Source organism: Colletotrichum spaethianum (assembly GCF_022836535.1).
Source record: "Colletotrichum spaethianum MAFF 239500 DNA, contig05, whole genome shotgun sequence".
Classification (NCBI taxonomy): Eukaryota; Fungi; Ascomycota; class Sordariomycetes; order Glomerellales; family Glomerellaceae; genus Colletotrichum; species Colletotrichum spaethianum.
In genome coordinates, this window is record NW_026054775.1 from 273529 (window position 1) to 299641 (window position 26113).

General features: G+C 55.9%; 5 protein-coding genes across 5 annotated transcripts; 3 read left to right on the forward strand and 2 right to left on the reverse strand.

Annotated features, from left to right (window-relative positions):
• Positions 1–1417: 1417 nt before the first annotated feature.
• ColSpa_02629 (uncharacterized protein) lies at positions 1418–6329 on the forward strand (the record flags this gene model as incomplete). The annotated part of the gene is made up of 2 exons (XM_049268841.1): positions 1418–1456; positions 1617–6329. 2 exons carry the CDS (start codon positions 1418–1420, stop codon positions 6327–6329), a joined length of 4752 nt encoding a protein of 1583 aa, XP_049124798.1.
• Positions 6330–13288: 6959 nt separating this feature from the next.
• ColSpa_02630 (uncharacterized protein) lies at positions 13289–14144 on the forward strand (the record flags this gene model as incomplete). Its single annotated transcript, XM_049268842.1, has 4 exons — positions 13289–13394; positions 13469–13659; positions 13761–13910; positions 13977–14144. 4 exons carry the CDS (start codon positions 13289–13291, stop codon positions 14142–14144), a joined length of 615 nt encoding a protein of 204 aa, XP_049124799.1.
• A 4006-nt stretch (positions 14145–18150) lies between these two features.
• ColSpa_02631 (D-arabinitol 2-dehydrogenase [ribulose-forming]) lies at positions 18151–19500 on the reverse strand (the record flags this gene model as incomplete). Its single annotated transcript, XM_049268843.1, has 5 exons — positions 18151–18331; positions 18391–18507; positions 18567–18875; positions 18942–19011; positions 19074–19500. The coding sequence occupies 5 exons, from the start codon at positions 19498–19500 to the stop codon at positions 18151–18153; spliced, it is 1104 nt and encodes a 367-aa protein (XP_049124800.1).
• A 2563-nt stretch (positions 19501–22063) lies between these two features.
• On the reverse strand, positions 22064–23248 carry ColSpa_02632 (isovaleryl-CoA dehydrogenase, mitochondrial; the record flags this gene model as incomplete). The annotated part of the gene is made up of 1 exon (XM_049268844.1): positions 22064–23248. One exon carries the CDS (start codon positions 23246–23248, stop codon positions 22064–22066), a length of 1185 nt encoding a protein of 394 aa, XP_049124801.1.
• A 332-nt stretch (positions 23249–23580) lies between these two features.
• ColSpa_02633 (putative methyltransferase) lies at positions 23581–25398 on the forward strand (the record flags this gene model as incomplete). The annotated part of the gene is made up of 3 exons (XM_049268845.1): positions 23581–24131; positions 24183–25224; positions 25276–25398. The coding sequence occupies 3 exons, from the start codon at positions 23581–23583 to the stop codon at positions 25396–25398; spliced, it is 1716 nt and encodes a 571-aa protein (XP_049124802.1).
• Positions 25399–26113: the final 715 nt, after the last annotated feature.

Here is a 26113-nt window from a genome sequence, read left to right on the forward strand (position 1 = left end):
AGAGTTCTCGACGCTGTTTCGCCTGGCACCATCCGCCTGGGACAAGGTAAGAAGGAGCAAAAGAAACTTTTGGCTTCACCATCCGCCAGAGCCGTCCCGCGTAAGCCGTCTACGCGTTGTCCGCGGGAAGAGTCTCCAACAAATCATGGCCGCGTGAAATTGACTAGGGGGGGAGCAGACGTCCAGAGGAGGACAGGAGGGACAGAAAAGCTTCGCTGTCAGTCAGGCCTGAAACAACCCTGTCCAGTCCACCGCCCCATGGTTCTGCGAGATGTCGATCAGTTGCTCCACAGGAGGTTCGGCACTCAGATCATTGATGCGCACCCGCAGGCGGTAGGTACATCTGGCAGTCTACCTATGTGGTCCGTCGCCAGCTGATTTCCCTGAGAGGTCTGCTCTCTCAAAGGCGGGCGGACGGGAGGCTTGTTGGTTCTCCGGTCGGCTGCCTCACTAAACCGACTAGTCAGATAGCTTTGCATGTTTTTTTTTAAAGCCGTCAAAGACAAGACAAAGGGCGCAGCGGACGGAACAATAGAACAGGCAGACGTCACGGATTGATTTGTGTTCCCATTTCGTAACATTCCACAATTGCATCGTCCAAAAACTAATGGCTCTCAGACTCTGTGTCTTGGTGACGATGCCTTACACGTGTATAGCAGACACCTTGGGCCGAGAGTTTTGTCTTTATTGGGCCGGCCAATGCTTGCGAAACACAGGGTGCCAGGTCATCGAAGGTGTCACGATTGCGCAGCGGGCCAGCCAGCGACAAGTCGCAGTGGCCAGCAGGAACATGGTTAGCAAAAGGGCCCGTCGGATTGGCACCCTCCTTCTTGCGAGACACTGGGCCAAATTTGGCTTGGTGTCGTCCCAAAACAGAATGGCGGCTGAGCCGAAACAAGGGTGATTCCAGTTCTTGTCCAGCAAGAGAAGCGTCGAGCCATGTACAGCGGTAAGGTGCATTGGGCAGGTGCAGGCCTCTGCTGGGTTGCTGCAGTCAGTGAAGATGGAATGGGTCCCGAGTCTCCCCAAGGTCGAAAATTGGGAAATGAAAGCAGTGCACGGAGCAGGGCCCCCCATTGTGGCTGAACCCAACTCACCTCTTCCGTCATCATCCCATCCCATCCCGTCCTATCCACGTCCCTCTAATCCACCAGCTTCCCTCTCACCCCAGCTTGCCTTTTTCTCCCCCCCGGACATCACCAATCCACCACCACGCCGGCTCCGTCCTCATATAACGCAGAACTCTCTTCTCAAACGCCTCTTCCCCCCACTCACCGAGGCCTATACCCTGCTTTTTCTTTTTACCAGTTTCTCTTCACGTGCCTTTGTGTTCATACAGACTTTTAATCTCATGCGACCTGCCACGAAATCGTCCCAGGCCTTGCGCCGTTGATCGACATTTCCGAGACCAGCAAACATGTTTGGAGGTTCGAGGCGCCACCGGCAGGCCAGCCAGGTATGTACGATTGCGGCAGACTGATCTTCTTTGCCTACAGTTTGACTGCCACCATGCACTGCATGTAATCGGTTTACGGCAACACACCCACTTCTCGACCGGCACTGCTTGCGCTCCGAGGACTTCATTATTACTTGATACTGACATCCTACGACTCCAGCCGTTAACCGCCGCAACTGCGAACCCGAACGCCGCTACCGCCGCTGCCTCAGCGTTCGCGCGACGCACATCCAGTTCTTCCCTCTCGTCCGCTGCTGCCGCCGCCGCATTACGGTCGCGGCCTACAACGCCCATCAATGTGGCCGAAGTACAGACGAAGCGTACACAAAAACGCAGCACATCAGTGTCGTCACATGGGAGCCAGGACACGCGACGAGGGCTACAGAGATCCCCTAGTCAGAGCTCCATGACCGAGCGAACGTTTCGCTCGCCGTCTCCGCACCGGACCCCGATGACCCATGAGGATGCGCCGCCAGTCCCGACTATCCCGGACGACATGCGATCTATCACGAGCCAGAGCTCCTCTCACAAGAGAGCGACTAGCCTGCAGATGCAGCCGTTCCGCGTCGCCAGTCAAAAGAACAAGGAGGGTGCCGGATCATGGTTTGGGGCCGCAGCCGAGGGCAATTTGGCCAACGTCAGGAAGTCAGATGCCCCAGTGCGCGTTACCTCTCCAGAGTCTCGCCCGGGAGCTGTAAGCCCAACTTCTTCTATAAACTTTTCATACCCGAGGATGCCCGGCGCATCGCCCCCGGCATCACCAACCGTCGAGAGCATGACAATGACAGTTAGCCAGCGACTTGCCTCGCCCCGCCGAACAGAGTCGGTGAATTCGCGAACGACGACGACCTCGGACCAATCGCTTGTCTATGACCCAAATTCCAGGAGAATGGTACCAAAGGTGGACCTGCTGGTAAGGGAGCAGAACGTTCGGGACGCTGCTGAAAAACCCGTCAAGAAGTCAAAGCAGCAGCAAGGTTTGGCAAGGAGCGGTTCTCACCTGGCCAAAGGTACCGTTGGTAGAGTACAGGGTTCTGCGATCGCATCTGAGGACGCCCCGTCTGTAATTACGCCAAGGCAACAGCCGCAAGTTCGAGCTATTACCGGCGCGCCCGAGCAAAAGACTTTGCAGAATCAATCGCAGATCAAGGAAACTGCGCAGCCGGTCTCACTGTCAAGGCAGACACCGGAGCCTGCGCCGGCACTCGTACAGGAACCAGCTCGTTCACATCCTGTAACTAACAGACTTTCCACAACTGTCGACACTGAGCCAGCTCATCAACAGCCTGCTAGCATTCCTGAAGCCGAGCAGCCGGTCGTCCGGGATGTACGAAAAAGCGACGGGGCCACGATTATGCCGCACTCGGAACCTCGCCAAGGCGCCCCTATTCTGGGAAGGAAACCATCCACGGTGCGGGAAGAATCCGAGGATGAGTTGGCAAGCTCAGGCGATGAGGCAGAACCCATTGAACAATCGGCTGCGCATAGTGATGTTGTTGATGTTCTCGAAGCAGTACCCCTGAGGTTGTCGGCGCCTCCCAAACAGCCATCCTTATCGTCCGAAAGCACGGCTGTCGAGTCTCCAGTAAATGTGTCATCCCAAAGGCAATCAAGTCCGCCGCACTTGAAGCAGCCCGGCAGCGTTAGGAATGCACGTGCGCACTCGGCCAGTCCTGCAAGATCTGCACGCTTTGCCCTTGGCCCAGATCAACTGGTTATTAGGCACGAGCCGCCTCCGAGATCAGTCTCGCCCCGAAAGTCGGCTATGAAACACTCGGCCAGTCCGTCGCGCGGTGCCTCACCTTCAGATGACGGTTCTGAAGCTTCAGGGCCAAGTCGGTTTGGCAGCGAGGCTACTGCTGTGGAGGCACCGATGCCACGTAAAAAGAGTGTGCGGGTCAGTTTTGACGATGAGAACACCAAGGTCATGGGACAACCTGCCCCGAAACCGGACCTCGACTCGCCAGCTCCTTCTAGTCCACAGCAGGCCAAACGGCATTGGTATAACCACCTGGGTAGGAACAGGAAGAAGGATGTGGTAGCTCTTGATGACGATGAAGTGATGAAGCCTCGGCCAGCTCTACCCTCGTTTGGCAGCGTTCGCGAGAAGAAGCCAAGAGATTCTGAGGAAGAGCGACCCCTTGTCCGACCTCTCGAGTCCCCTTCGCCATCCGGACCTGATACACCTGAACGCAACCAAGACCGGCCAGTCCCGAACGGCCAGTCTATCGATCACAATGTTGGTGCGATACTCAGCCAGGAACAAACGGCCAGAAATGCTGCGAACATATCAAGGTTCAGGGAGCCGTTGCCGCCCGTAGTCACGTCCTTAGAAGGTAACGGGTACTACTCTTCCAGCAGCACAACTAGTTCGGACGCCGAGGATGGAGAGGAAGTTTTCCAAGACTCAGAAGTTGTTCAGGAGCCTGAAACTACTTTGTCCCCTGAACAGGTCAAGCACGAGATTATAGCTGCTCATTCTGAGTTGGTCGACGATACTCTCGCTGCATCGAGATCGACGGCGCCAGTCCTTGACAACAGCAAGAGCAATAATCGCAGGGACGAGGATGTTCCTTTGATATCCGTCATACAACCAACTCCAATTCCGAAGGAGATGGGGGCTAATGGCTCTGCCAGCTTGTCAGAGCAAGGTTACTTCGATGTTCCTGGAGGCTTTCCGGAGGACGAGAGCGAGGACAACGTTTCTCGTCGTACCCAGCCTGAAATGGCCACGGCGTTGAACAATCAACCAGCACAGACGACAGTATCCAATGGTGTAAACCATTCTGCCAAACCCGATCACCACCCAGGCCCTATGGCAGAGTCTGAGTCAGAGGGTGAAAGTATCTACAGTGACGCCTATGAAGACCTCTCAGACGTCGACGGTGATGGCTTCATGTCTTTGAACGCTGTCGTCGCGTCGCCCGTTTCTGATAAACTCTCTCACAAGCTTTACCAGAAGGCCATGGCAAACCCATCTCAGCAGACGCCCGAAGACTCTCATGTCACGTCCGAAAACGTACTTGGTTCAACACAACCTTCCGCCAGTTCTCAGCAGCAACCTGAAGATGACTGGGAGAAGGCTAAACTTTACTGGAGGGGACTGACAAGCGACAAGCGTAAGCAGCTGGAACAGGAAGCTCTAGAGGAGGCTGGGGCTGAAGGAGACCTCGAAGAGGTTGTCCAGCCTGTAAAAGTCAAGAGAAAGAAGTCTGTTCGAAAAAGCGACCCAGCTACACAACAGCAGGCATCTGTCAATCCAGAGCGGGTCTATCAGATTCAGCCCGGAACGAGAGCCATCGACGAAGAAGATGAAGAACCTCCCGCGACCATGCGAAAGACTTTTCGAGGTCGACAGGGCCAAGAAACTGTATCTACAAACGGAAAACTTCAGAAGACGATGCGTGGCGGGCAAGCCCAAGCATCGGCAATATCTGGCACAGGCATGCGAAGGACACTACGATCTGACACCTCGGGTTCCCAGAGTGCTCAACTATCACAACCTGCTACTTCGGGTGGCATGAAGAAGTCTCTGAGGCAGAACGGCTCTTCACCTCACGCAGGGTTCGCACCGCAACCTCGGGCGAACCCAGCAGTAGGCAGCCGGCCGGTCTCTCTCCAAGGCCCGCCTTCAAGCCAAGACACTCGGGCGAAGCACCTTTCAATGGATAACTCAATGTCTAGTGTAGAGATGGCGAAGGCAATGCAAGCGACTCTCCGTCGTCGTGCATCCGATTCTAGCGAAAGCAGCTTTCGACGGGCCCGACCCAAGCAGGAGGGCTTCGGTTTCCGCAAATCTATGAGAACCAACACGGAGACCGACTCGCCGACAGCCGGCAGAAACTCGCGATTCAGCCTCCGGTCGATGTCTCCCCCAGCGTCACCCGTCTCGCCGCCGGTCAGCATGGGCAACCGGACGACTATTCGCAGCACATTGCGCAGCGACTCCAGCGATGGAAGCACGAAGCGCATGCGCCTGCCCACTTTCGGAAAGTCGTCGTCCAAGAAGGCTGCTAGTAAGCCTGGCAAGAGCCGGTTTGGAGACTCAAGCGACGAGGAGGATGCTGGACAATCCGGATTCCGCAGCCGCTTTGCCGAATCTAGTGATGAAGATGAAAGACCACTTCCTGCACCTGCTGCTCACAGCATGCCTAAGAGCATGCGCGCGTCGAGTTCCGCCGCCGCCGCGGCCATGAAGGTCCCTCCTCCTCGCCATGACGAGAAGGCGGAAGACTCGCCGGACCTGCCTGACAGCAGCGATGAAGAGGTTGTGCCACCGCCAGTACAGCAAAAGCCCGTCTCGCCAAGAAAGGTCTCAGGCGCTAATGGTCGCCTTGTGAAGGCTCAATCGGACGGGCATGGGCTACACCGTTCTGGGTCTGGGCGAGGTGCGCTCGTCGAGACGTCTACAACGCCATCTATGGGTACCCAAGTGATGTCCAGGCCGGGCAGTCATCAACGCCGAGGCAGTCTCCTTTCCGTCCTCCGACGCAAGAAGGATAATGAAGTCGGCAAGATCTCGCGGCCCCCCGCCGGCGAGAGTGGCGCTAGAATGGACACCAAACTCGAACGCAGCGTCTCCGAGATCTCGGCCATCCGCGGGACAACCACGTTGCCGAAGGTACAGAAGCAGGCGACCCACGATAACTGGCCACTCGTCGAGGCGATTGACGACGAGAAGCGGCCCGTGACAGCAGACAACCACAAACCGATGGACGCGTCGAGGCCGGTGTTTATGAAGCGCCGAAGCACCAACCAGGTGCTCACTTCGGGCCTGCCCGATGACCGAGAGGGCAGTGTCCAACTGGACGGCTCCGGCAAGAAAAAGAAGAAGTTTGGCACGCTCCGGCGGATGTTCAAGCTGGACGACTAGGCGTCGGGCATGATGTGCTCAGAGGCGTGCTGCGTGCCTTGATCACCAGCACTCTTGCTTCCCCGACGAGCTTTCCCCCTATGCATTGCAAAACATACACACACACACACACACACACACACCGAGGACAGTGGCATTCCAACAGTTCAGGTAATCACATCTTCTATCTAATAGCAGCCAGCTTCTCTGCCTTGGGATGCTTGGCCATTTCTCATCATTCATTTTATCGACATCGTCACCAAAAGCGGGAGCGGGCGTTCTTTGTGCTTCCCCGTACGACTTGGATCAAGAAGGAACACGCCACCCTTCCACACGCACCATAGCACACATACATACATACGCAACGCACACACGCTTCGAACTTGCTACTTTCCTACGTTTTGTTACAGTACAGTCTTCTCTGCAGAGATCGGGGCCGGCCAAGGAAGGCCGTCGAATATGAGGGGTACAGAGGGGAGTCGGGCAACAGTAATGTATGCCCCACCCTCCGCCGCGGGGACAGATGAAGGGAGAGAGAGAACATACCACGCCAAAGGTTGAGGGACGGAATGAGTGGAAACGACTGGCACTGCGTGGGAAGTGGAAATGTGTACCATGCTCTTTCTCTGTATTACAAAGATACCAAACAACAACCGCGGGGTATTATCCGTACTCGAATCAAACACCATCATCAATGCCATAGTCCGATTTGTTCGGTTACCATCCTTTTCAGGAGTAGCTCGATATGATGCCATCGCCTGACTGACTCTTGAATGATTATTAAGCGCTATTGTCTGTGAGTAGCCGGGTTAGATTGGTGGAAGGGGTCTCTCTTTTGCTCCTTCCGTTGTCTGGAGCGAGTGGGTCATCATCGCGTTACCGCGCAAGCTACGTCTTCTCACAGGGATAGGCCAAAGAGCCGAGTCTATCCGCCACGCCCCCCGGATGAGCCTCGTGAGAGGAACTGTGCAACGGCAGCCCGGGTGCGGGTTACTCTCGGCCACGACCATTGCCAAGGACGACGACGACGACGACGATACTTGGCCACCGAGCCCGCAAACGCATATCCTTCATTACAGATCCTCGTGTCAGCCGTACAATGTGCGGCGTGAGGTAGCCATCCAAAAGCGATCGCTTCTCTGTGACGAGCTCGTTTGCGCGGGTAAGACGACGTCTTGGCTAATCGAGCAGCTCCTTCGGCTTCTGAAATCGTATATGAACTAGCAAAGGCGGCTCCAGCATAGCGCCGTGTCTGGTATCGGCATCACCACATACCGCTACGGATATGATCAACCCGTCAAAGCTGCTTTCAATGATAGCTTTGTGTCACTTGTCCTTGTCAAAGGGGTGCTTCGAGAAGGGACCAAAGCAACGTCATGGTGGATATTACCCCAGAGTCCAAGCGGGCCAAGACGACTCATGGCCTCCATCGGTGTGGTTTGATGCACAGGTGTCGAGCGGCACTCCGCAGAAGCATTGGCGCATTAGCTCCTGGCCGACGTCCCATACATTAGTCGTCATGGAAAGGATGGCTAACTGGCGGCGTCTCACTTTGGCTTTCATGCCGTCGTCGGCCGGGAAAGAAAGCGGAGGGCCGGATGGTTGTGTCTTGCCACGGGCGGGCTTGTTGGTATTCGACCTCGCTAGCGTTACGTAGCGCAATGCCACTATTTGCCAATGGTGCAAAAGGAGCTTTGGCCGTTGTCGTCTTGCCTCATTTCGGCGGCGTCAAGTTGTCTTCTGCCGTATCAACCTCTACGCGTGAGTCGACTAACATGGGACGAGCTTGTAGGTCGAGGAAATGAGGCGGGAAGAGAGGCCGTCTTCATGGTTCATTCTGTGTTGCTCGTGAGACGGCACCGCGCTCCCACCATCCCCGAAAGTAGCAGCGAGGGGGCGGTTGTGTTTGGACTTTCGTCAAGTGATTAGCCAATGACTCCATGCATTGCTGTTCTGGGGAGGAGTTGTGGTGTCGTAAGGTCGCGGCGTCTGGTCACCCGACGTGGTTCTCGGATGCTCCCCCCGCATTGAAAGAGATCAGAAGACCACAGCGACCAGGGGAAGTTGGGGAACGGTACGGGGCCGCGAGGTCGGGAAAAGGAAGCATCGATTGCCTAGTCCGACCCTGGTCCCCAGGATTGTCTTACGAGCCCAGGCAGCTAGGCGCACTCGGTTGAGTTCTGCAGAGCGCTTCGTTTGGTTCAGACAAAAGGTCGTTTCAACGGTCTTGTGGTTGGTGAAAAAAAACGGCCTGATATGTGGTGCGATGTGACTGGAGCTCTTGAACTATTTCCCCCTTCCCACCCTCCACACCTCCGATTTTTCCACACTTGGACCTTGCGCTATGAGCCGCTGTCAAACACGTCGATTCATAGCCGGCAGCTTTTGAGCTGTCCCCAGAGAGAGGGGGCGGTGTGAAAGGCAGCTGTGCTGTAGGTGAGCAGTTTGGCGCAAGCCGTGAAGAGCAATGATTGCTACCGTGGGACCAGAAATTTTTTGACTCGTCTCGGCCGAGGCGGTATTGGACCAGTGGGATGCGCCAGGTCACGCACAACTCACTGGCGATCGAGACGATGGATTGCCATGCCAAGGTACGGCGTGTCTGGCAACACGTGTAGTCTTGCTGGGGAGAGTCATCCCTTGTCACTGCCCTGGCAGACGGGGATACATGGGTGTATGTCGCCCAACTATACTAGGGCACGCCCTACCGAGGCGCCGGCCGGGAATCGTCCCAACAAGTTGGCCGGGCTTGATTCGGGATGGACGTTTGGTCGGAAGAAGCAGTTGAGACAGGAGACGCAGGGCTGTGTGTCGCACGAGGCGACCTACATCTCCTCCCCGTCTTCAGCAAACCATGAGCACTCGTGCCGGGGAGCGGTGCTAGGAGTTCGCTGCTTCAGTTCATGTGATTTTTGCGCGAACGGCCATTGGACTCGGCCGGTTCCTATCAGTTAATTGAGCCAGCAGGCGATCAAATCGAAATGTGACTGGCATCTAATCATGCTGGGCCGGGGCTTGGGGCTCGGGTGTGACAGATGGATGGATGGTTAACGCCGGACGACTCCCAAGTCCCAGGGGGCGAACACCACCAGAGGCGGCCCAAGGCACACCAATTTGTTCTAGAACGCCATTTTCTGGGGACGTGGGGGCCGCACCCCTGCTGGAATTATTTTCGCAGTTTAATCCTGGCGTCTGTAGCTCTGTGCGAATACCGTAGTGCTTGCTGCAAGTCTCTTGCCTCTCGGTCGCTCACTGTAGTGGGCGATGGCGATGGGCGTGCATGTGCGGCGGTGCTCAGCGGGCAGGAGAAAGGTCAAAATCAGGTCGTGCCTTGGGACGGTGTATGCTAGTCGTGGAAAGGGTTGTATGTGCCGCGACGGTTTGCATCTTGACAAGCATCCATCTGTCGCTGCTTGCTCTGGTTCCCCCGCCCAGGACGATGTGTCTCGCCAGGGGATGGCGGCAGAATCAGATTTGGCTGTGGGTGATCTCCGTCCCTTCTCGCAAGACGGCCAGGGATCTGATATACAGTAGAGTGCTGCAGCCCTGAGGGCTCCATCGTCGGGCGCTCAGTGGCTGTAGGATAATCAAACGAGTGCGTCGTCTCGCTGGGTTGCCAATGTCCAAGGAGCTTCAGGTGCGCATGTCCCTGCGGACTCTGGAAAGGCATGGGTTGCAGCCGGGACAGTGCAGAACGTCGACGGTCTCATGACAAAAATGGATAGCGGCGAATGCATGGATGGATGGAGCCGGGGCTGGCGGGTTGATGAGATGTAAGTCGTCGTGGCTGGGAATCGAAATGCCCGAAGAAGAAACAGATCTACCGGTCTAGAGCTTGATGGACCGAGGCCCAGGTCCGATCTCAGTTGGCGATGACCTTCAGACTCTCGGATGGCATGAGGGACGGATAAGAGGAGAAGAGCACATACAGAAACGGGCGGGTGGTGGTTGCTGTGCTGGCGAGGTACTCTTGCCCTTGAAGGTGAAGTTGCCGGGCGGAAGGCGTGGAAGGTCAGATAAGCTCAGGTACCTGGACGGAACGGAACTAACGTCAGGTAACTTCCATCCTAGACGGCGAGGCCGTGGTGAACGTCCAAGTCACACCTGAAGTGTGCGCAAGAAGCCGCCCCGGCTGCCTTCCTTCCTGCTAGCTGTCTTTGCATGCACTGCCTTCCCTCATCTGCATCTGTACACTACAGTCCAGAGGGGAACATTGTCTTGGTCGTCGCCGTCGCCGTCGCCGTTTGTTTCCCGTCTCCTCCCCCGTTTCCCCCCTTAACTCGGCAGCCGCTTTCGGGTTCTACGAGGACCTGGAGCAACGTCCGTTCGGAAAACTGGAACAGCACAAGGGGGAGGGGGGAGGGAGCAACCAAGCCCACTTTGGGGAAATAGCAGAGGAGCCCAAACGTGAAGATAATGGCTGGCTACATACATATCGTTTCCCCCTTTTCCTTGCAAAGGGATGAAGAGCATGCTGCCTGTCTAGGCTCCAGGACAGAATGTCAAAGTGCCCACCAGTCTGTTCCTGTTGTGCTTGGCCCAAAAGAGAAGCCCGAGGTCACCCACCGTCTTTATCTTTTGGGTCTCACGCCTTGCACTTCGTCCGACAGAATATCATTTCAGGGCCTAACAGGGACATCGGTCAGCACTGGAAGGAGACAACCGGGTCATCCCGAAAGGTTCTTGCTCTACGTGCACATACGTAGGACGCTCATGGGCTTCGAGTATCGTGCTGCACCTGTTGCTTGTTACTGTTGGAAAAGCACCGAGCGCAAGGACGAAAAAAATAAAGTAAACAACCAGCAAAAACAAGCCTGCTTCTATTGCCATGGCCGTCGCCAACGCCAATGTTGATTAGTGACCGGCGTCCTTTCCCCTTCCCTCTTCCCGCCCATCAGTGTGCAGGTTCACCGTCCATTGTGTCTGCCACCCGCTCGCCATCCTGCCCCTGCTGCCTCCTCCCCCTTGGTGCCCGTGTCCTCGGACCCGAGTCCCCTGCTCTTTGCAGACGACAGTGCCTGTTGCCGAGGCCCACTAAAGCTTAGACTCTTGAGATAGGTATTTCGTCTGTCGGGTTTCCATGAGGGTTCAATGGAAGAGAATGAACACACACACCATGGATGGCACCCCTTGTCATTGTCTATCCTGACCAAATGTGTACTTAGGTACGTAGGGAGTTGTGGGAGTTGTGGGTAAACATGCGGCAACTTCGAGGCGGCCACCACGGACGGGCTAGATTGCGTTGCATTTCTCACCTGCCACTGGACCAAGAACCAGACCAGACGAGACCATACGGCTATATTCCCTTCGTTCCATGCTCTTTCTCTCCCCCCCCTCTCTCTTCCTCTGTATACTGTACCTGCGAGTGCGCTGGTATGTCCCCAGTCCAGTCAAGAAACCATTCGAGACCAAACTCCAACCTAGGCCCCGGTTGGCCAAAGCAGAACCTCACGAGGAGCCACAGTTCAGGACACACAGCTCTCGAGGGCTTTGGCGCTGAGGTGCACCCGACTTCAAGACAGGGCACCTAGCACCTGGCACCCACTCACACACTCACTCACACCCACCCACACCCACACGCGCACAACACTTACTAGACAAGGACATGCTGAACGCTGAACACTGGACAGGCACTGTGATTGCGGCCCACGTCAGGTCAGGTACCTCAGGCTTAGAAGCCTCAAGTCTGCAAGTCCCCTTTCCTGACCCATTTCTTTCCCTCCCGTCCCCGTCCTTTTGCCTCTCTCTTCTCTGTCTTCTCTGCTCTAAAGCCCCCTTCTCTTCCCTTTCCCTTTCCCTTCCTCAGGGCAATCCGAGGCGCGGCACGGCATTTCAGTCATCCAAGGTACTTCCTGTACTGCGTCTTGCCTTCACCTCCGACTGCCCTCGTAACCCCCCGCCCGGTCCCCCAATCTGAGCCTGGATATTCCGTTTTTTTTTCCTTCTTCTCGCGTGTGCTCTATCCACGCCATCTCCCCTCATCATCCTTCGCTTGCCATCCGTCCTCGACCGATGCCAGCTCCTCCGCAGTCAACAACAAGAACATACGCCTACATGGGCTCCAGACCTGACTCTCTTGTAGACCGGCCTATCGAACGATTCGATCCCACCTCGGACACGAATCCGATAGCTCCGGCCCCTTTTGTTCATCAAAGTCTAGCCTCCTGTCAGAGTTAACATTCAACACTGCCTGCCATCCGCGGCTGGCATCCTCTGTCTCCGGGTCTTTGACTTAACCTGACCTAACCTCACCTCACCTCACCTCACCTCACCTCACCTCACCTCACCTTACCTCATCGCATCACCCACTCACTCAGACTTCAACAAAAGGTACCGACGGTACCTTGACGTCCGTCTCTCACCGTCCATCTCATCTCAACGTCAACATCCATCTTCGTCTTGGTTCTTGCGTCTCACTGCTCTTGACAAACGCCGAGTCATTGCCCATATCACCACCACTCCGCCAGTTCATGCCGCTGTCATCCCTATATCGGCGAACCGATCCTCTTGACCAACACCGCCAATTCGTGAAAACGGCCATCCGGGCCCAGACAATCTGCAAACGCCGGGTCCCAGCGCTTCAACCTTGGCTTATTTCGAACCACGAATCCGAATCGCATCAAACGCTCGACTCAACGAAACTTCTGCCTGTCTTGTGCCCGCAGTTGGCCGTGGGCCGAGTGACCAACCCAAGTTGCAGCTTGCTTCTCACTTGCAGCCATCTGCGTCTTGTTGCCTGCTGTCGAACCGAACTGCCCGTCGCACCAACTTTCTACTACGTCAGATTCAGCTGTAGCGCGATCATGAACACCCCCGTTCTACTCAGGTAATCTTCGTCACAACTCGCAGGATTGCCCACGACGGCAGGGCTATCTATGCCTTTCAGCCATCTATCTGAGCCCTCGACTTTTCTACATTTTAGTCTTTCGCCGTCTCTACCGTTGGCCGTCTGGTCCCGGTAGACAACACATTAGCTTCAGATGGATTTACCAAAGGGCCTGGTCAAGGATGACAGGCGCATCTACGAGGATGTTGCGGCACTTACGCAGCCTCTTCCGGCAGATTTCATCATAAGAATGTGGCGCCGTAAGTCATACCCAAGCCAACACCCAACCATTCTCAGCGTTGTCCCGGTCCCCAGCCCTAATGCCACACTGCAGTCTACACTACGACAAACCTCAAGCTGGTTGATCCCACCGCTCGTCGTCTGGAAAATCTTTGGTGGCATGTGATGGGCAGCGACAGGTGCAAGCTGAAAGCAGCTACCGTGGCCAAAATTTGGGAACACATTTCATATGGCCCAACCTTTGTGCCCCTCAGAGGCTCACCAAACCGCTGGGAGGGACCCTCGGTAATTTTCACACCGTAGCCCAGCACCACATTGGCCTTTGCTGATTTCGATGCACAGACGCCCCGTTTCAACAGCCAGCATGAATCTGACCCGCTTCTCAGCGCTCAGCAGATGAACCAGGACATAAAGATGATTTCAGAGCAGTCGGCTCTCAAGGAGCTCTCGGCCTCATCATCTCGACCGCCGCCGCCGCACCCGATCCTGAAAAAAACCAGGGGCGATTCAAAATCCGGACCCCGTCCAACGGCTCGGTTCGTATCGCCACATGAGTCTGCTGACGAGGACTACAAAACCAGTGAGGGGACGTCGTCCGGCAGCACAGCAGCCAGCGGCTTGGAAATGCGCATCTCATCAATAGCATCGCCGACGAAATCGAGCAAGAAAAAGGCTTCGACCCCGACCAAACGCTTTGTGGCCTCAACCGCGAACAAGAGAAGACCAGTCCTTCCAAGGAGGATGAGTTCACAGTCCTCAACAAGTTCTGACGTCATGGCCAAGGAGGCTGGTTCTGCAAACGGAACCAAACACGTTGGGACTTACAACGTGATGCCGCCTCATTCCGAGCAGGGTACAATCCAGAGTATTTCCGGTTCCGAAGCGGTCCAGCAGCCCCCTAGCGCCAAAGCGTTAGGAAAGAGACCCATCAACCGACCATTGTCGGAAACTACAAGCTCTTTCAAGTCGCCTCCGACCGTTGAAGCGCGGCAGAAGCCGGTCGTTGTCCAAGCAAGCGGGCCAGCGCCGGCCTCCGCGCCGCTGAGCAGGTCCATAAGCGAACTATCTGGCTACGAGGGAAACAGAGCGAAAAACGAAGGCCCCAGGTCGCCTACGAGTATCTCAGCTGTATCGCCCGTACTTTCATCACCAAGGATCGGGTCCTTCTCATCATCGCGCTCCGTCTTCTCGGCTCCACGCATGGAACGAACACACTCAAATGTAGACACGTACCGGCCGAGAGAGGCCAGTATAGGTCGTGGCTCTGCTCAAGGGCTGCTCTCGACCGCCACGGCAAGCACGTCCAATGTCGCGGCTATGGGCCATGTCTCGATATCCGGCGACCCAGATCGACGGGCTTTGGAAGCTTTGGGGTCCGGCAACGAGGAACCGAGGGGGACGCCTCGGCGAACTTCGTCATCGTCACATTTCACGCCAACTATGCCGAGCTCTACCCCCGACGTACCACTGGCCCGGACGAGAAGCCAGCTGACCCTACTTCTAGAGCGCGAGAAAGAGCGCATCGGAGACAGGCCGAGGCAGAGGCCGTAAGGCGCAGTGCCACTCATCATCATCATAATCATCATCATCATATAATCTATGTACTAATTTGCGAAGCACAAACTGCATTGGAAGGGGCTTATGGAGTTTGAGGAAGATAAAAAATCGGAATTCTCCGACTACTTTGATTCCAAGAGTTGGTCGGTCCAGGCCGTTATAGCTCAGTGCGGCCAACTCCTACGTTTATTGTTTTCTGTTTCTCTTCGTCATCTCAACAAGGCCGACTCTCGATTGGGAGTAGATCGGCGGATATGCATCGCATGAGGCGTTCTTGTTACATACAGGCGGTTGAGGGCCCCCCCCCTTAGGCGACGGCCCGACAAGCATTGCAGGGAAAAGAGCGAGTTGCGAGATAATTTTTTTCATGCGTTTACAGCCGTTCCAGCAAGGTGGCGACACCGTTCAAAGGGGGTCGGTTAATGTTGAACCGGAGATTCGCTCCTGGATCGACACTGCACGGCAACCGGCTCAACTGATCCGATGAACCACACTGAATAAGAGAGCTGTTCGGTATTCAACAAACCCATCTCCAGAATACGCCCGACGTGCCATTTGTGTTGGCGATGTGATTGCAAAGATGAGTGCGCGTTGTCTCGACTGAGACACAGCAGGGGATGAGCTCAGGTCCAAGAAAGACCTGAGCTGATTTCTGAGGTGAATGACTGACTCGGCCTACTCAACAAGGCCGCAAGGTGCGGCCGCTACAAGTCAAGTATTACTGAGAATATTAAAGACTGCCCCATGATCTGACTCGCAGAAAGGAAGTGGACAATAGGACGTCCTCCCTCAGCCCGGTCAACCCTTTCAGACTGAAGATAAGCGTGAGAGGGCAGAGGGGTGGCAGATTCCTCATGGAGAGAGGGGGCGGAGAAGGTGAGAAAAGCAATGCGCAACTGGTCACGAGGCTCAAATTCTGCGACAAGGGAGAAGGCGGTGGGCAGACTAGAAAGCGAAGCCTTAATATCGCAAGCCATTACGCAATCGAAAAATGTCTTGGAAAGCAAAAAAAGACCTATCGAGACAGAGATCCGTGGGTTCCTTCTCCAGACCGGTCTTGACGCTTGCCCACCCCACGAGGCGAGGTCCCCCAGCCGCGAGATGCCCCCACGCCTTGGCTCCCCTGACCTGCCATGTCGAGCGCGAGGGGCAACAGGCTGGATGGATGGGAAGGGAAGCTGTTTGAAGCTACCCTGGAGCTTCTTGACCAGGGCTGCCCGCTGCGGGGTAGGTAATTACGACGGTACCTCCAGCTGGAAGAGAGGGGGAGGTTAGCTCACAGCTTCAAGGAGTATTTTTGGCTGATTAGCCGTTGGAAACCGTCTGCTGACTAAGACATGCAGTAACGTACCATCTCATCCCATCCCATCCCCACGTCCAGCTAGAGATCGTCTCCCCTTGTGGTCCTTGGTGTGACGGAGGGGGGGATAAGGTTCGTCCAATCCAACCTTTAAGCAACAATGGCAGCTCGACTTCATAGGCGGGTTGTTGGGTTGCCGACTATTCAAAGTCTCCCAACTCGGAACTAAAGATAGCCAGACCCCTCTCCACACACACACACACACATATACACACATATACACACTAGCGGGATGGCGGCAACCCTTATGGCCCTGTTCGAACGAGGGGTTGGATGAGGTGTCTCTTGCTCACATTTCATATTACAGGCTTTTTGTATACAACTTCCTTTTTTCCCCTCTTGGAACAGTACAGACTTTCCACGAACATGTTGCCACCTGTGCTGACAGCAGAGGCAAATTGCAACGTCTTCGCGGGCGAGTGACATTTTCCCCCGACGGCCCTGCGGCTACTCGTGTCTTGGGTTTCATCAAAGACGCTCCTTTCGACCGGCTGCTGAGACCTGAATCAAAAATCGGTACCGAGTTTCAAGTAGGAAGTCTCGCCCGGGCATCGAGTGACTCGAACCGCCGGCGGCGGCGGTGAGACTCTTCCCAGATCGTACGCCAGCACAACTTCCCCCAAAGGCCGTGTTTTGTCTCCTCCGGTTCGGCGGCACGGTCCCAACACCATCTGGGCTTCTCGCCTCCGTCTCCTGTAGATCAACCAGAGACAACGGCACGTCGAGGGTATGGGAGCCGTCGTACTGCCGCCGCGGTTTCGTGATGTCTGGCACTGGCAGGACGAGGCTGTGTCCAGCTGCCCACACCGGGCCTTCCATTCTTCACACCCATACGCACACCGCTAACCAACCGACCCTCCAAGGCCAGGGCCCAAGACTCGGCCTCGACGAGACAGCTCTCAATGGGCTAGGCCTGCGTGCATGCGGCGAGGTGTGCTTCGGTACTCGCCTGCCTGCCTTGGCCCCTCCCCCCTCAATATTCCACCCTAGCCAGTTTGCAAGCCAACCCGGCGCTCAGCAGGCCCAGGCCCCCGTTCCCACCGGCGTCGTCGTCGCACAGCATGTACAGCATGTGCAGCACGCATGCACCCCATCTTACCTTGTTCCCACCCACTTTCACCCCCCCCCGGCCGCGCGCCCGCGCTCCCTTGGTTGTACAGCCCTCGAGGTAGTGCGTGAGAGAGAGCGCGAGGTTTCATATACGGGCAGCGGGTGCAGTCGGGCGGGTGGGCTCGGCTTGGACGGGGGAGGGAGGGAGCAGACTGTTCCATTCGTCACATCACGGTTACTGGCTCTGCTGTTAATCGTGTTTGCCGCGGTTTCTGGTGACATATTGGCGCGGGGCTGGTCTGCAGTCCTACAATGATGGGCGATAACAAGCCGCCTGCGGAACCGTCGACGCCAACTCCGCGTCCCCGAAACGTCAAGACCGTCTGCCCTCGAGGCGAGGGTGGGGGTCGGGCCCGGTGAGGTCGGACGCATGACTGTCGGAAAGGGGGACCGGTGGGATACGGTTTTCGGCAACGCTCGGTGGTCCGTTGGGCGGGCGCAGTGCTACGGTCTTCGTCGCACTGCATATCGGGCGGACGGATTCATCGGGCCCGGCAGACGAGCCTCGCCAAATTGGATGGCCGGAGTGCAGCTATGGGTCTTGCTCTTTTTCACATGCTAGGTCTGGCCGGAAATCCATCAATTGACTTTTGAGGAGGTTGGTATTGATGTTGTATCACTAATTCGACTGCCAACGGAGAAATGTCCATGTCTTTGTAACAAAACGCCCATTATATGTACTATGATATAATTTTCATCGCTTTTCCAGCTTTTTCTCCTCTCACTAACACCAGTGTGCAATCGGTCGCTTATGTGACAGTGTATCCGCCGTCGACACGGAGATCCGCGCCCGTGACGTACTGAGAAGCGTCGGACAGAAGAAAGGTCACAGGACCCATCAAGTCCTTGGGCTGACCCATCTTACCCTGAGGAATCAGGGAAGTCCACTTCTGCTTCAGGTCTGGGTTGTCGTCGAGGATCTTCTCGGTCCTGCAGCAGTAAGTTAGCAATCGTTTATGTACATCGCTTGGCAAATGCTGGGCACTTACAAAGCTGTGAGCATGTAGCCGGGGGAGATGCAGTTGACGCGAATGCCGGCATGGGCCCATTCGACGGCCAAGGAAGCGGCCAAATGGCGGACACCGGCTTTGGCAGCGTTGTAAGGCCTGTTCGCTACATGTCAGCAAATCGTTACTCGGAGAACTATAGACAAAGAATGACGTACGCCTGGGGCTGAGGGATGTTGACAATGGAGCCAGACATGCTGCCAATGAAGACCATGCTGCCGGGCGACTTGCGCTCCATTAGGTGCTTCGCAACGCCAATCGCGAAGAGGTAGGTGCCGTCCACGTTGACGCCCCAGAGCTTGCGCATGCGGTCGATCGGGTAGTTGACAGCATCAAAGTTTTCGGTGAAGCCAGCCGACGTAACTAGGTTGTCGATCTTTCCGTGGGCAGCGAGGACCTCGGCAAGGCATGCCTCGACGGACGCAGGGTCTGAAACGTCTGCGTGGTGAGCAGTCACTTTGGGGGCTCTGCATTACACGGTTAGGGTCCAATTGCCTCTGTCAAGGTTCAACTTAGATATTGATTGGGCGTACCTCTTTGCCTCGGGGTTTTCTCTCTTGAATGCCTCGATCAGGTTCTTGGCCTGGAGCTCTGCCTCCTCCTCTGTCTTGATGTCAGTAACCAGCCCTCGTGGGATGCGAAACAAGACCGTAGGCAACGCTTACTGTTCAGGTCGACAATGGCGAGATCGCTGCCTGAGTAGACTATGCCCTGGCCCATAACCAGACCTAGACCACGGGCACCGCCGGTGACGACGGCGACATTGCCCTCCAGAGAGAAGGATGCAAGTGTGGGCTTGCCAATGCCACCGCCGTGGCCGCGGACGGGCTTACTGGAGGGAAGCTCATGGTCCTCGGGGTACTCGACCGTGACGTCGGGGTCGGTTCTCGAGTACTGGCCGGGATGGGGCTTCTCTTTAACATTGGGACTGCCGCTGATTGATCTTGACTGCTGTTGCTGCTGGGGTTTGGTGGCCGCGATGCTTGCTTGGGCTGCGGTGGCAGAAGTCTGGGAGGACTTGGCGCGTACCTGGGCGTGCTGAGTGATGGGACGAACCGTCCGCGCGAGGCGGGTGCTAAGGGGGCGGAACATTGTAGTTATCTGTTCTGTGTCCTACGCCCCGGCGCTATGGGTATGACTGTCGTCGTCCGTGAGGCGGCGGGCAGAGGTTGAAACAAGGTTACCAACCAGAAGGGAGAAGAGCAAATTGTGGCAGCCCTTTTGGCTTTTGGGGGACCGTTTAGTTTTGGGATTGAGGCGGGCGGGATGATGTCACTGTGCTAGCCTTTTTTTTGGAGGGCGGCGACTTGGGCCAGCTGAGATGAAGCTAGCTTTCTCTGGCAGGATGGGACTGGCGATCAGTTCCAGCAGATTTAGGGCACAATAAGTTGAGTAAAGCAACGACTTGAGGAGCACTGGTGGGGTTGATGACGTGGGACAAGGGGAAGAGAGGTAGGCGATTGCCTCTGATCGCCTTGAAGTGAGTCTGTATCGGGAAATCCGTCGAAACCGGGGTCGGTTGGAGGTGGCTCGTTGGGGAGAGGATACGAGCGTGGGCGGGAGAGATGGAACTGGCAGAGAGACGTGTGGAAGCTTGGAGAAGAAGGGGGAGAAGAGCAGGGAGTGCTTCGTTTATGAGCTTGGGATACAGGCACGGGAAAGGAGGTTAGGTAAGACAGGATCGGTGGTGGTGTGACTTGGTCAATTAGCAAGGAAGGGGTATGGAAAACGGTTCACGATGCTGAGGCAGGTGGACGCGTCTCGTCGCTTCCGGGTGGAAAACCATGTCCTGGCCGTTGGGTCGCAAAGTCTCGACCATCTCGTTGCAGGTTGCAAGTGGCAGCTTCCTCCCTCCGTTGTCGCACTGCCTCGCGAGGAGCTGCCCCGGAGCTAGGCTGGAGCCCGAGCGGACATGCTGCCGCCCACCGCCCACACTAGAACCACAACCCCGGGGCGGGGGTGGATGTGGGCGAGACCACTTTGGGGGCTGTTACCGGGATGCCCGGCTAGAGAGCCTGAGCCTCCTCTCCTTTCCCCTAATCAGTGGATGCCCAATTGGGAGTGCCCACGGGGATGGCATGCCCAGCAGTGTACGCAGTTATGTGTACAGGTAAGTCTACCCCCCCCCCCCCCCCCCCCCCCCCCCCTTTAGTGCTGGAGACGGAACAGGAGAGAAACGACAGAAACCCCTTCAACCCTGGTCAAGGTCTCCATGCCTTCCGGTCTTGCCCAAGGGACCCTGTGGAGTCGGGTTGGGAAAGAAAAGACGAGAATCTGTGAACGAGCTTGTGACCAAGCTCCAACTTTTTTTTTAAGAGTCTTTTCGGGTATTGGAGCCAAAACATTGGGCATTTCTCGGAAGACCTTTCCCCACAGCTACCCCAATTTTCCTGCACGGGATGGAGGTTCTAGAATGCCATGAGATTAGGGCCAAGGGTCTGGCCTTCTTTTTCTCGGTGACTTGGTGGGCAACGCGTAGCGCCATAGTCCTGACCTCCGCTTCGGAGAGCGGCCATAGGCTGTGTCCAACGTTTCTTTTATGCATGCTGCATGCTGGCATCTCCCGTCTGTCTCCCGTCCACACTATCTCGCTATCACGTTGATTGGGATGACCATGCAGTTGGCTCGCCCGTCCTCTTCCTTACCCACTTCTTAGTATATTTCTTGATGAACACGAGACGCGGAAAGGGAGGTGGCTGACTGACCGACAAGCACTGATTTTCGTGTCACCCACCACGCACCCTTCACCGTACCTTGTCCATCCCGCTCCGTTGTCGCCGTCGTTCTATTGAACCACCCCCGGGTCCCGGACACAAAAGACACACTTTTGGCTACTTGGACGGTGAACTAGGGTGCCGGCTCGGGAATACCACATTCGGCCATCCGCTTGCACCTTCCTTGCAGATTAGGGGTCTTGGAAGCGCACCTTCGATTCTGGTGTTCTCAGACATGCAACCTTACACTAGTGGTGTAAACTATGCGGCTGTATAACGCTTGCATCTTCATCTGTTATATACGACGAGCTTTGGTTGCAGATTTGACAGAAGTTAGGTGCCTCGCTTTAGAGATTTTGCACAGGATGTAGGGCGGCCTGAAAGCTGGTAGTGGCAATGTGAGGAGTGGGAGTCGAAGGCAGTTGTAGGATATACCAAGAACTTTAGTTTCACGCGCTCTTCAGATAATCCCTATGGATTTTACCGGCATTTCTTCAGAAGCTGATTTAAAAAGGATCTCTGCTACGTGCCCTTCAAGTACAAGAAGACGAGGGGGGGTTTCGGCTACGGATGTATCAACCTAGGTTTATCTGGCAAGACCCGGACAATGTGAAGAGCATAGGCCCGGGGCTTGCAAATTGTGGTGGCGTCGGGCGATAATGGTTTCATTCGCGCCATGGCTTCTCGTCGCCCAACCTGTCACACTTTACATTCGCAGAAAGTATTGTGAAATTTTTGTTTGGCGTCTATGTCAAGAGTGACAGTACTCTTGGTTTTTCGGTCTATCGTTTTCGCCATTATGCAAGATGGGCATATTCCTTGTTGAACGCCCTCCCAATGACCATTCGCCGGATTTCTGAAGTACCAGCCCCGATTTCATACAATTTCGCACTAGGAACTTGTCAGTGAACATTCTCAGCAAGGCAATGTTGCCGGGTCACTTACTCTCTCAAAAGTCTGGAAGCTGGCATCTCCTCCACGTACCCCATACCGCCAAGAAGCTGAATGCTGTCCAAAGTGCACTCTGTCGCTCTCTCGGCAGCATACAAAATAGCACCGGCGCAGTCCTGTGTCCGAATCGAGCCCTCCTCGTCGACGGTCTTGGCTGTGGCATAGGTGTAGGCACGAGACGCCTGAAGCTTTGTGTACATGTCCGCCAGCTTGCCCTGGATGAACTGGTTCTGGGCGATGGGGATGCCGAACTGCTTACGCTGGTGGGTGAAGGGCAAGGCCACGTCCAGCGCAGCTTGCATAATGCCCAGCGGCCCAGCGCTGAGAACGAGGCGTTCGAGGTCAAGACCTTCCATCAGCACCCGCACGCCGCCGTTGATCTTGCCGAGGACGTTCTCCTTGGGCACAAAGACGGAGTCAAAGTTGAGCTCGCCGGTGTTGCTGCCTCGCATACCCATCTTGTCTAATTTTCTCGCGCAGCTGAAGCCCTTAGTCTTCGTCTCGACGATGAATGCCGTAACGCCCTTGGAGCCTTTGTCGGGCTCCGTCTTAGCGTAGACGACGATGAGATCGGCATCCGGGCCGTTGGTGATCCACATCTTGGAGCCGTTCAGGACGTAGCCGCCGTCGACGGCTGTCGCTGTTGTCCTCATGCTCACCACATCGCTTCCGGCCCCAGACTCGGACATTGCCAGCGCACCGACACTTGTACCGGCAATCAGCCCGGGGAGGTATTTCTGCTTCTGTTCCGGAGATCCGTTGAGCTGGAGCTGGTTGACGCACAATTGGGAGTGCGCCGCATAGCTGAGACCGATTGAGCCGGAAGCACGCGAGATCTCCTCCATGACGACGCAGTGCGCCTGATAACCCATGGCTAGACCACCGACGTCTTCGTCGGCCGTCATTCCCAGGAAACCAGCCTCACCCAGCTTTTGCCACATCTCGTTGGGAAATGCATTGCTTTTGTCCGTGTTCGCGGCGACCTCCTCCGTGATCTCGCGCCTTGTAAAGTCCTGCACACGCTCGCGCAGCTCGACAAGGTCGGCTTGTGATGGTGCCTCAAACCCCTTGGGGTGCTTGGAGGAGTGGTGTCGGGTCTGAAGGGCCGGGGCGGCGAGGGGTCGCAATTGACGCGCCGGTCGCGCCAACAATCTGAATGCTCGAACACTTGTCATGGCTATAGTTTTCAACAAGATTGAATAGATGGGTTAAGAAGAGAAGGAATCAGGAAGCACAACTTCAACCCCCTCCCATTGATGATCCAAGTTACCCCAGCTAGATGCCGAGCTGAGGTCCAACCGGGGCAAGAAGGTGCTCGGCTACGGGCGGCTTGCTGCGGGCCGAGGTGAACGGTTGGACGTCACTGGAATGATATCCCGTCAGCAAGCGAGCGGCCCTTGAACCTCTCCTTCCCGTCTCCAAGGGTCTTCGTCGGCAGAAGCAGTTCAGTCTTCTTCATACCCCAAGCTGCTGCACCCGTTGGCAACATCTTCGCACACGTCTCAAAATGTCTTTTTCGCGGTCATCGAGGGACGTCCTGCTTCTGTCGCGTCAATTGACACGGCCGGGGTTCAGAGCACCCCGCCTCCCGCGTTCCGCCCGCACCGTTGCGACCTTCACGCCTCCGCACCAGGCCAGCGCCATTTCCCGAATCCAGACCAATGTCGACCCAACGTCCGAGGAGTTCAAGGAGAATGAGCGGCACATGGGCGAGGTTATGAAGAAGATGCAGGACCTGACGCGGAAGGTACACCTCGGGGGTTCGGCAAAGGCGAGAGAAAAACACCTTGCAAGAAAGAAGATGCTGCCGCGCGATCGAGTTACCGCGTTAATCGACCCCGGCACGACCTTTTTGGAGCTGTCACCTCTAGCTGCACACGAACTGTACCCTGAGGCTGACGTTCCTGCGGGTGGCATCATCACTGGTGTCGGCGTTGTCGAAGGCGTGACGTGTGTGATCGTTGCCAACGATAGCACAGTGAAGGGCGGAACCTACTACCCAATTACGGTCAAGAAGCATTTGAGAGCACAAGCCGTGGCCCAAGAGAACAAGCTGCCGTAAGGAATCGCGAGTTGCCCCTCGATCGATGGTTACTGACTCATACATAGCTGCATCTACATGGTTGACAGCGGCGGAGCCAACCTTCCCCATCAAGCTGACGTATTCCCTGATCGTGATCATTTCGGACGCATTTTCTACAATCAGGCAAGGATGAGCTCCATGGGGATTCCCCAGATTTCGGTCGTTATGGGTCCGTGCACTGCGGGTGGTGCCTACGTCCCCGCAATGAGTGACGAGAGCATCATTGTCGAGAACCAGGGACACATCTTCCTTGCTGGTCCGCCGCTGGTGAAGGCAGCTACTGGTGAGGTGATCAGTGCAGAGGAGCTGGGCGGCGGCAAGATGCACTCTTCTGTTTCAGGTGTGACAGACTACTTGGCGGTCGACGACGCTCATGCTATTACACTTGCCAGGCGGAGCATCAGCAACCTGAACTGGCCTACGAAGTCACCTTCAACAGCGCCACCCGTGCAGAACTACGCCGAGCCTCTGTACTCACCAGAGGAACTCCTCGGTATTGCTAGCACGAACCTAAGGAAGCCACTGCCTATTAAGGAGGTCATTGCTCGCATCATTGACGGTTCCGAGTTCTCCGAATTCAAGCGTGACTTCGGTACAACTCTGGTCACTGGGTTTGCCCACATCCATGGTTACAAGGTTGGTATTGTTGCCAACGATGGCATTTTGTTTGCCGAATCCTCCGTGAAGGGCGCACATTTCATTGAGCTTTGCGCTCAGCGAGGCATCCCCTTGGTGTTCCTGCAGAACATCTCTGGCTTCATGGTTGGCTCCGCTGCTGAGCGCGGTGGCATTGCCAAGCACGGCGCGAAGCTTGTCACTGCTGTTGCTTGTGCCGATGTTCCTAAATTCACGGTTGTAGTAGGCGGTAGCTATGGTGCTGGCAACTATGGCATGTGTGGTCGAGCCTACAGCCCCCGTTTCCTGTGGATGTGGCCAAACTCTCGCATCGGTGTCATGGGTGGTGAGCAGCTGGCTGCGGTGATGGAGACCGTCGGCAAGGCAGACCCCGAGTTGAAGGAGAGGATAGAGCGGGAAAGCGACGCGACCTACTCGTCGGCTAGGTTATGGGTAAGTCGCGCGGCTAGTCACCAATACGATACTTGCTAACGAAGCTTATAGGATGACGGCATAATTCCTCCTCAGCATACCCGTCAATACCTGGGCTTGGGTCTGCGGGCCGCCATGTCAGGTCGGAACGAAGTCAAAGCTGGCGATACCAAATTCGGTGTTTTCAGAATGTAAAGAGCTTAGATCCAGGTCATCTGAGAAAGGAGCGCAGAATTAGCCATTTGTTTCTCATGTCTTCGAGCCTTTAGGTTGTGTTTTGTCAACGTCAAGTGCCCAACCAAGTACCAATTCGGGGTGAGAGCAACACATGATTTGATGTATGAAAATCTGTTGACGGCCAGAATACTACGGCAGGGCCTTAGACACCGTACATCGTGACAGTCTTCGTTCCACCAGTAAATGTTGACGGTGTCCTAGGTCCACCTGTGTATCTCTCTATGCGTTCCCGCCGTTGCATCCGGCGGCGGGATGGAGATCCTTATTCAGGCTGCTGAAGACGCAATTACAACACAGTCGGGTTTTTGATCCGATTTCAAGAATCGCATCTTTCTCAGAACATGTTTGCCTCCGGAGAGGGCTTCCGCATCGAGAAATTCATTCAGAGAAAACGGGAACACGTTCTGTAGCGGATCAAGAAGAGCCAATCGCACGGGATTGCCTCCGGTGATCCACCGGCCAAACCCCTGCCGAGCGCCGGCGGTGAAAGCCCCGGGCCTGCCTTCCAGCCCTCCCCTTCCATTTCGTCTTCTCTCAACCTATTAACTCCTCGCAGCTGTTCCCTCTCCAAGACATTCTACGACCCCTCCCCGCGCATTTGGCAGATCAGGCATCAGCGGAATTAACGTGGCCACAATTTCGGTTGTCCACGTGCCTTTTTTCGTGCAACGTG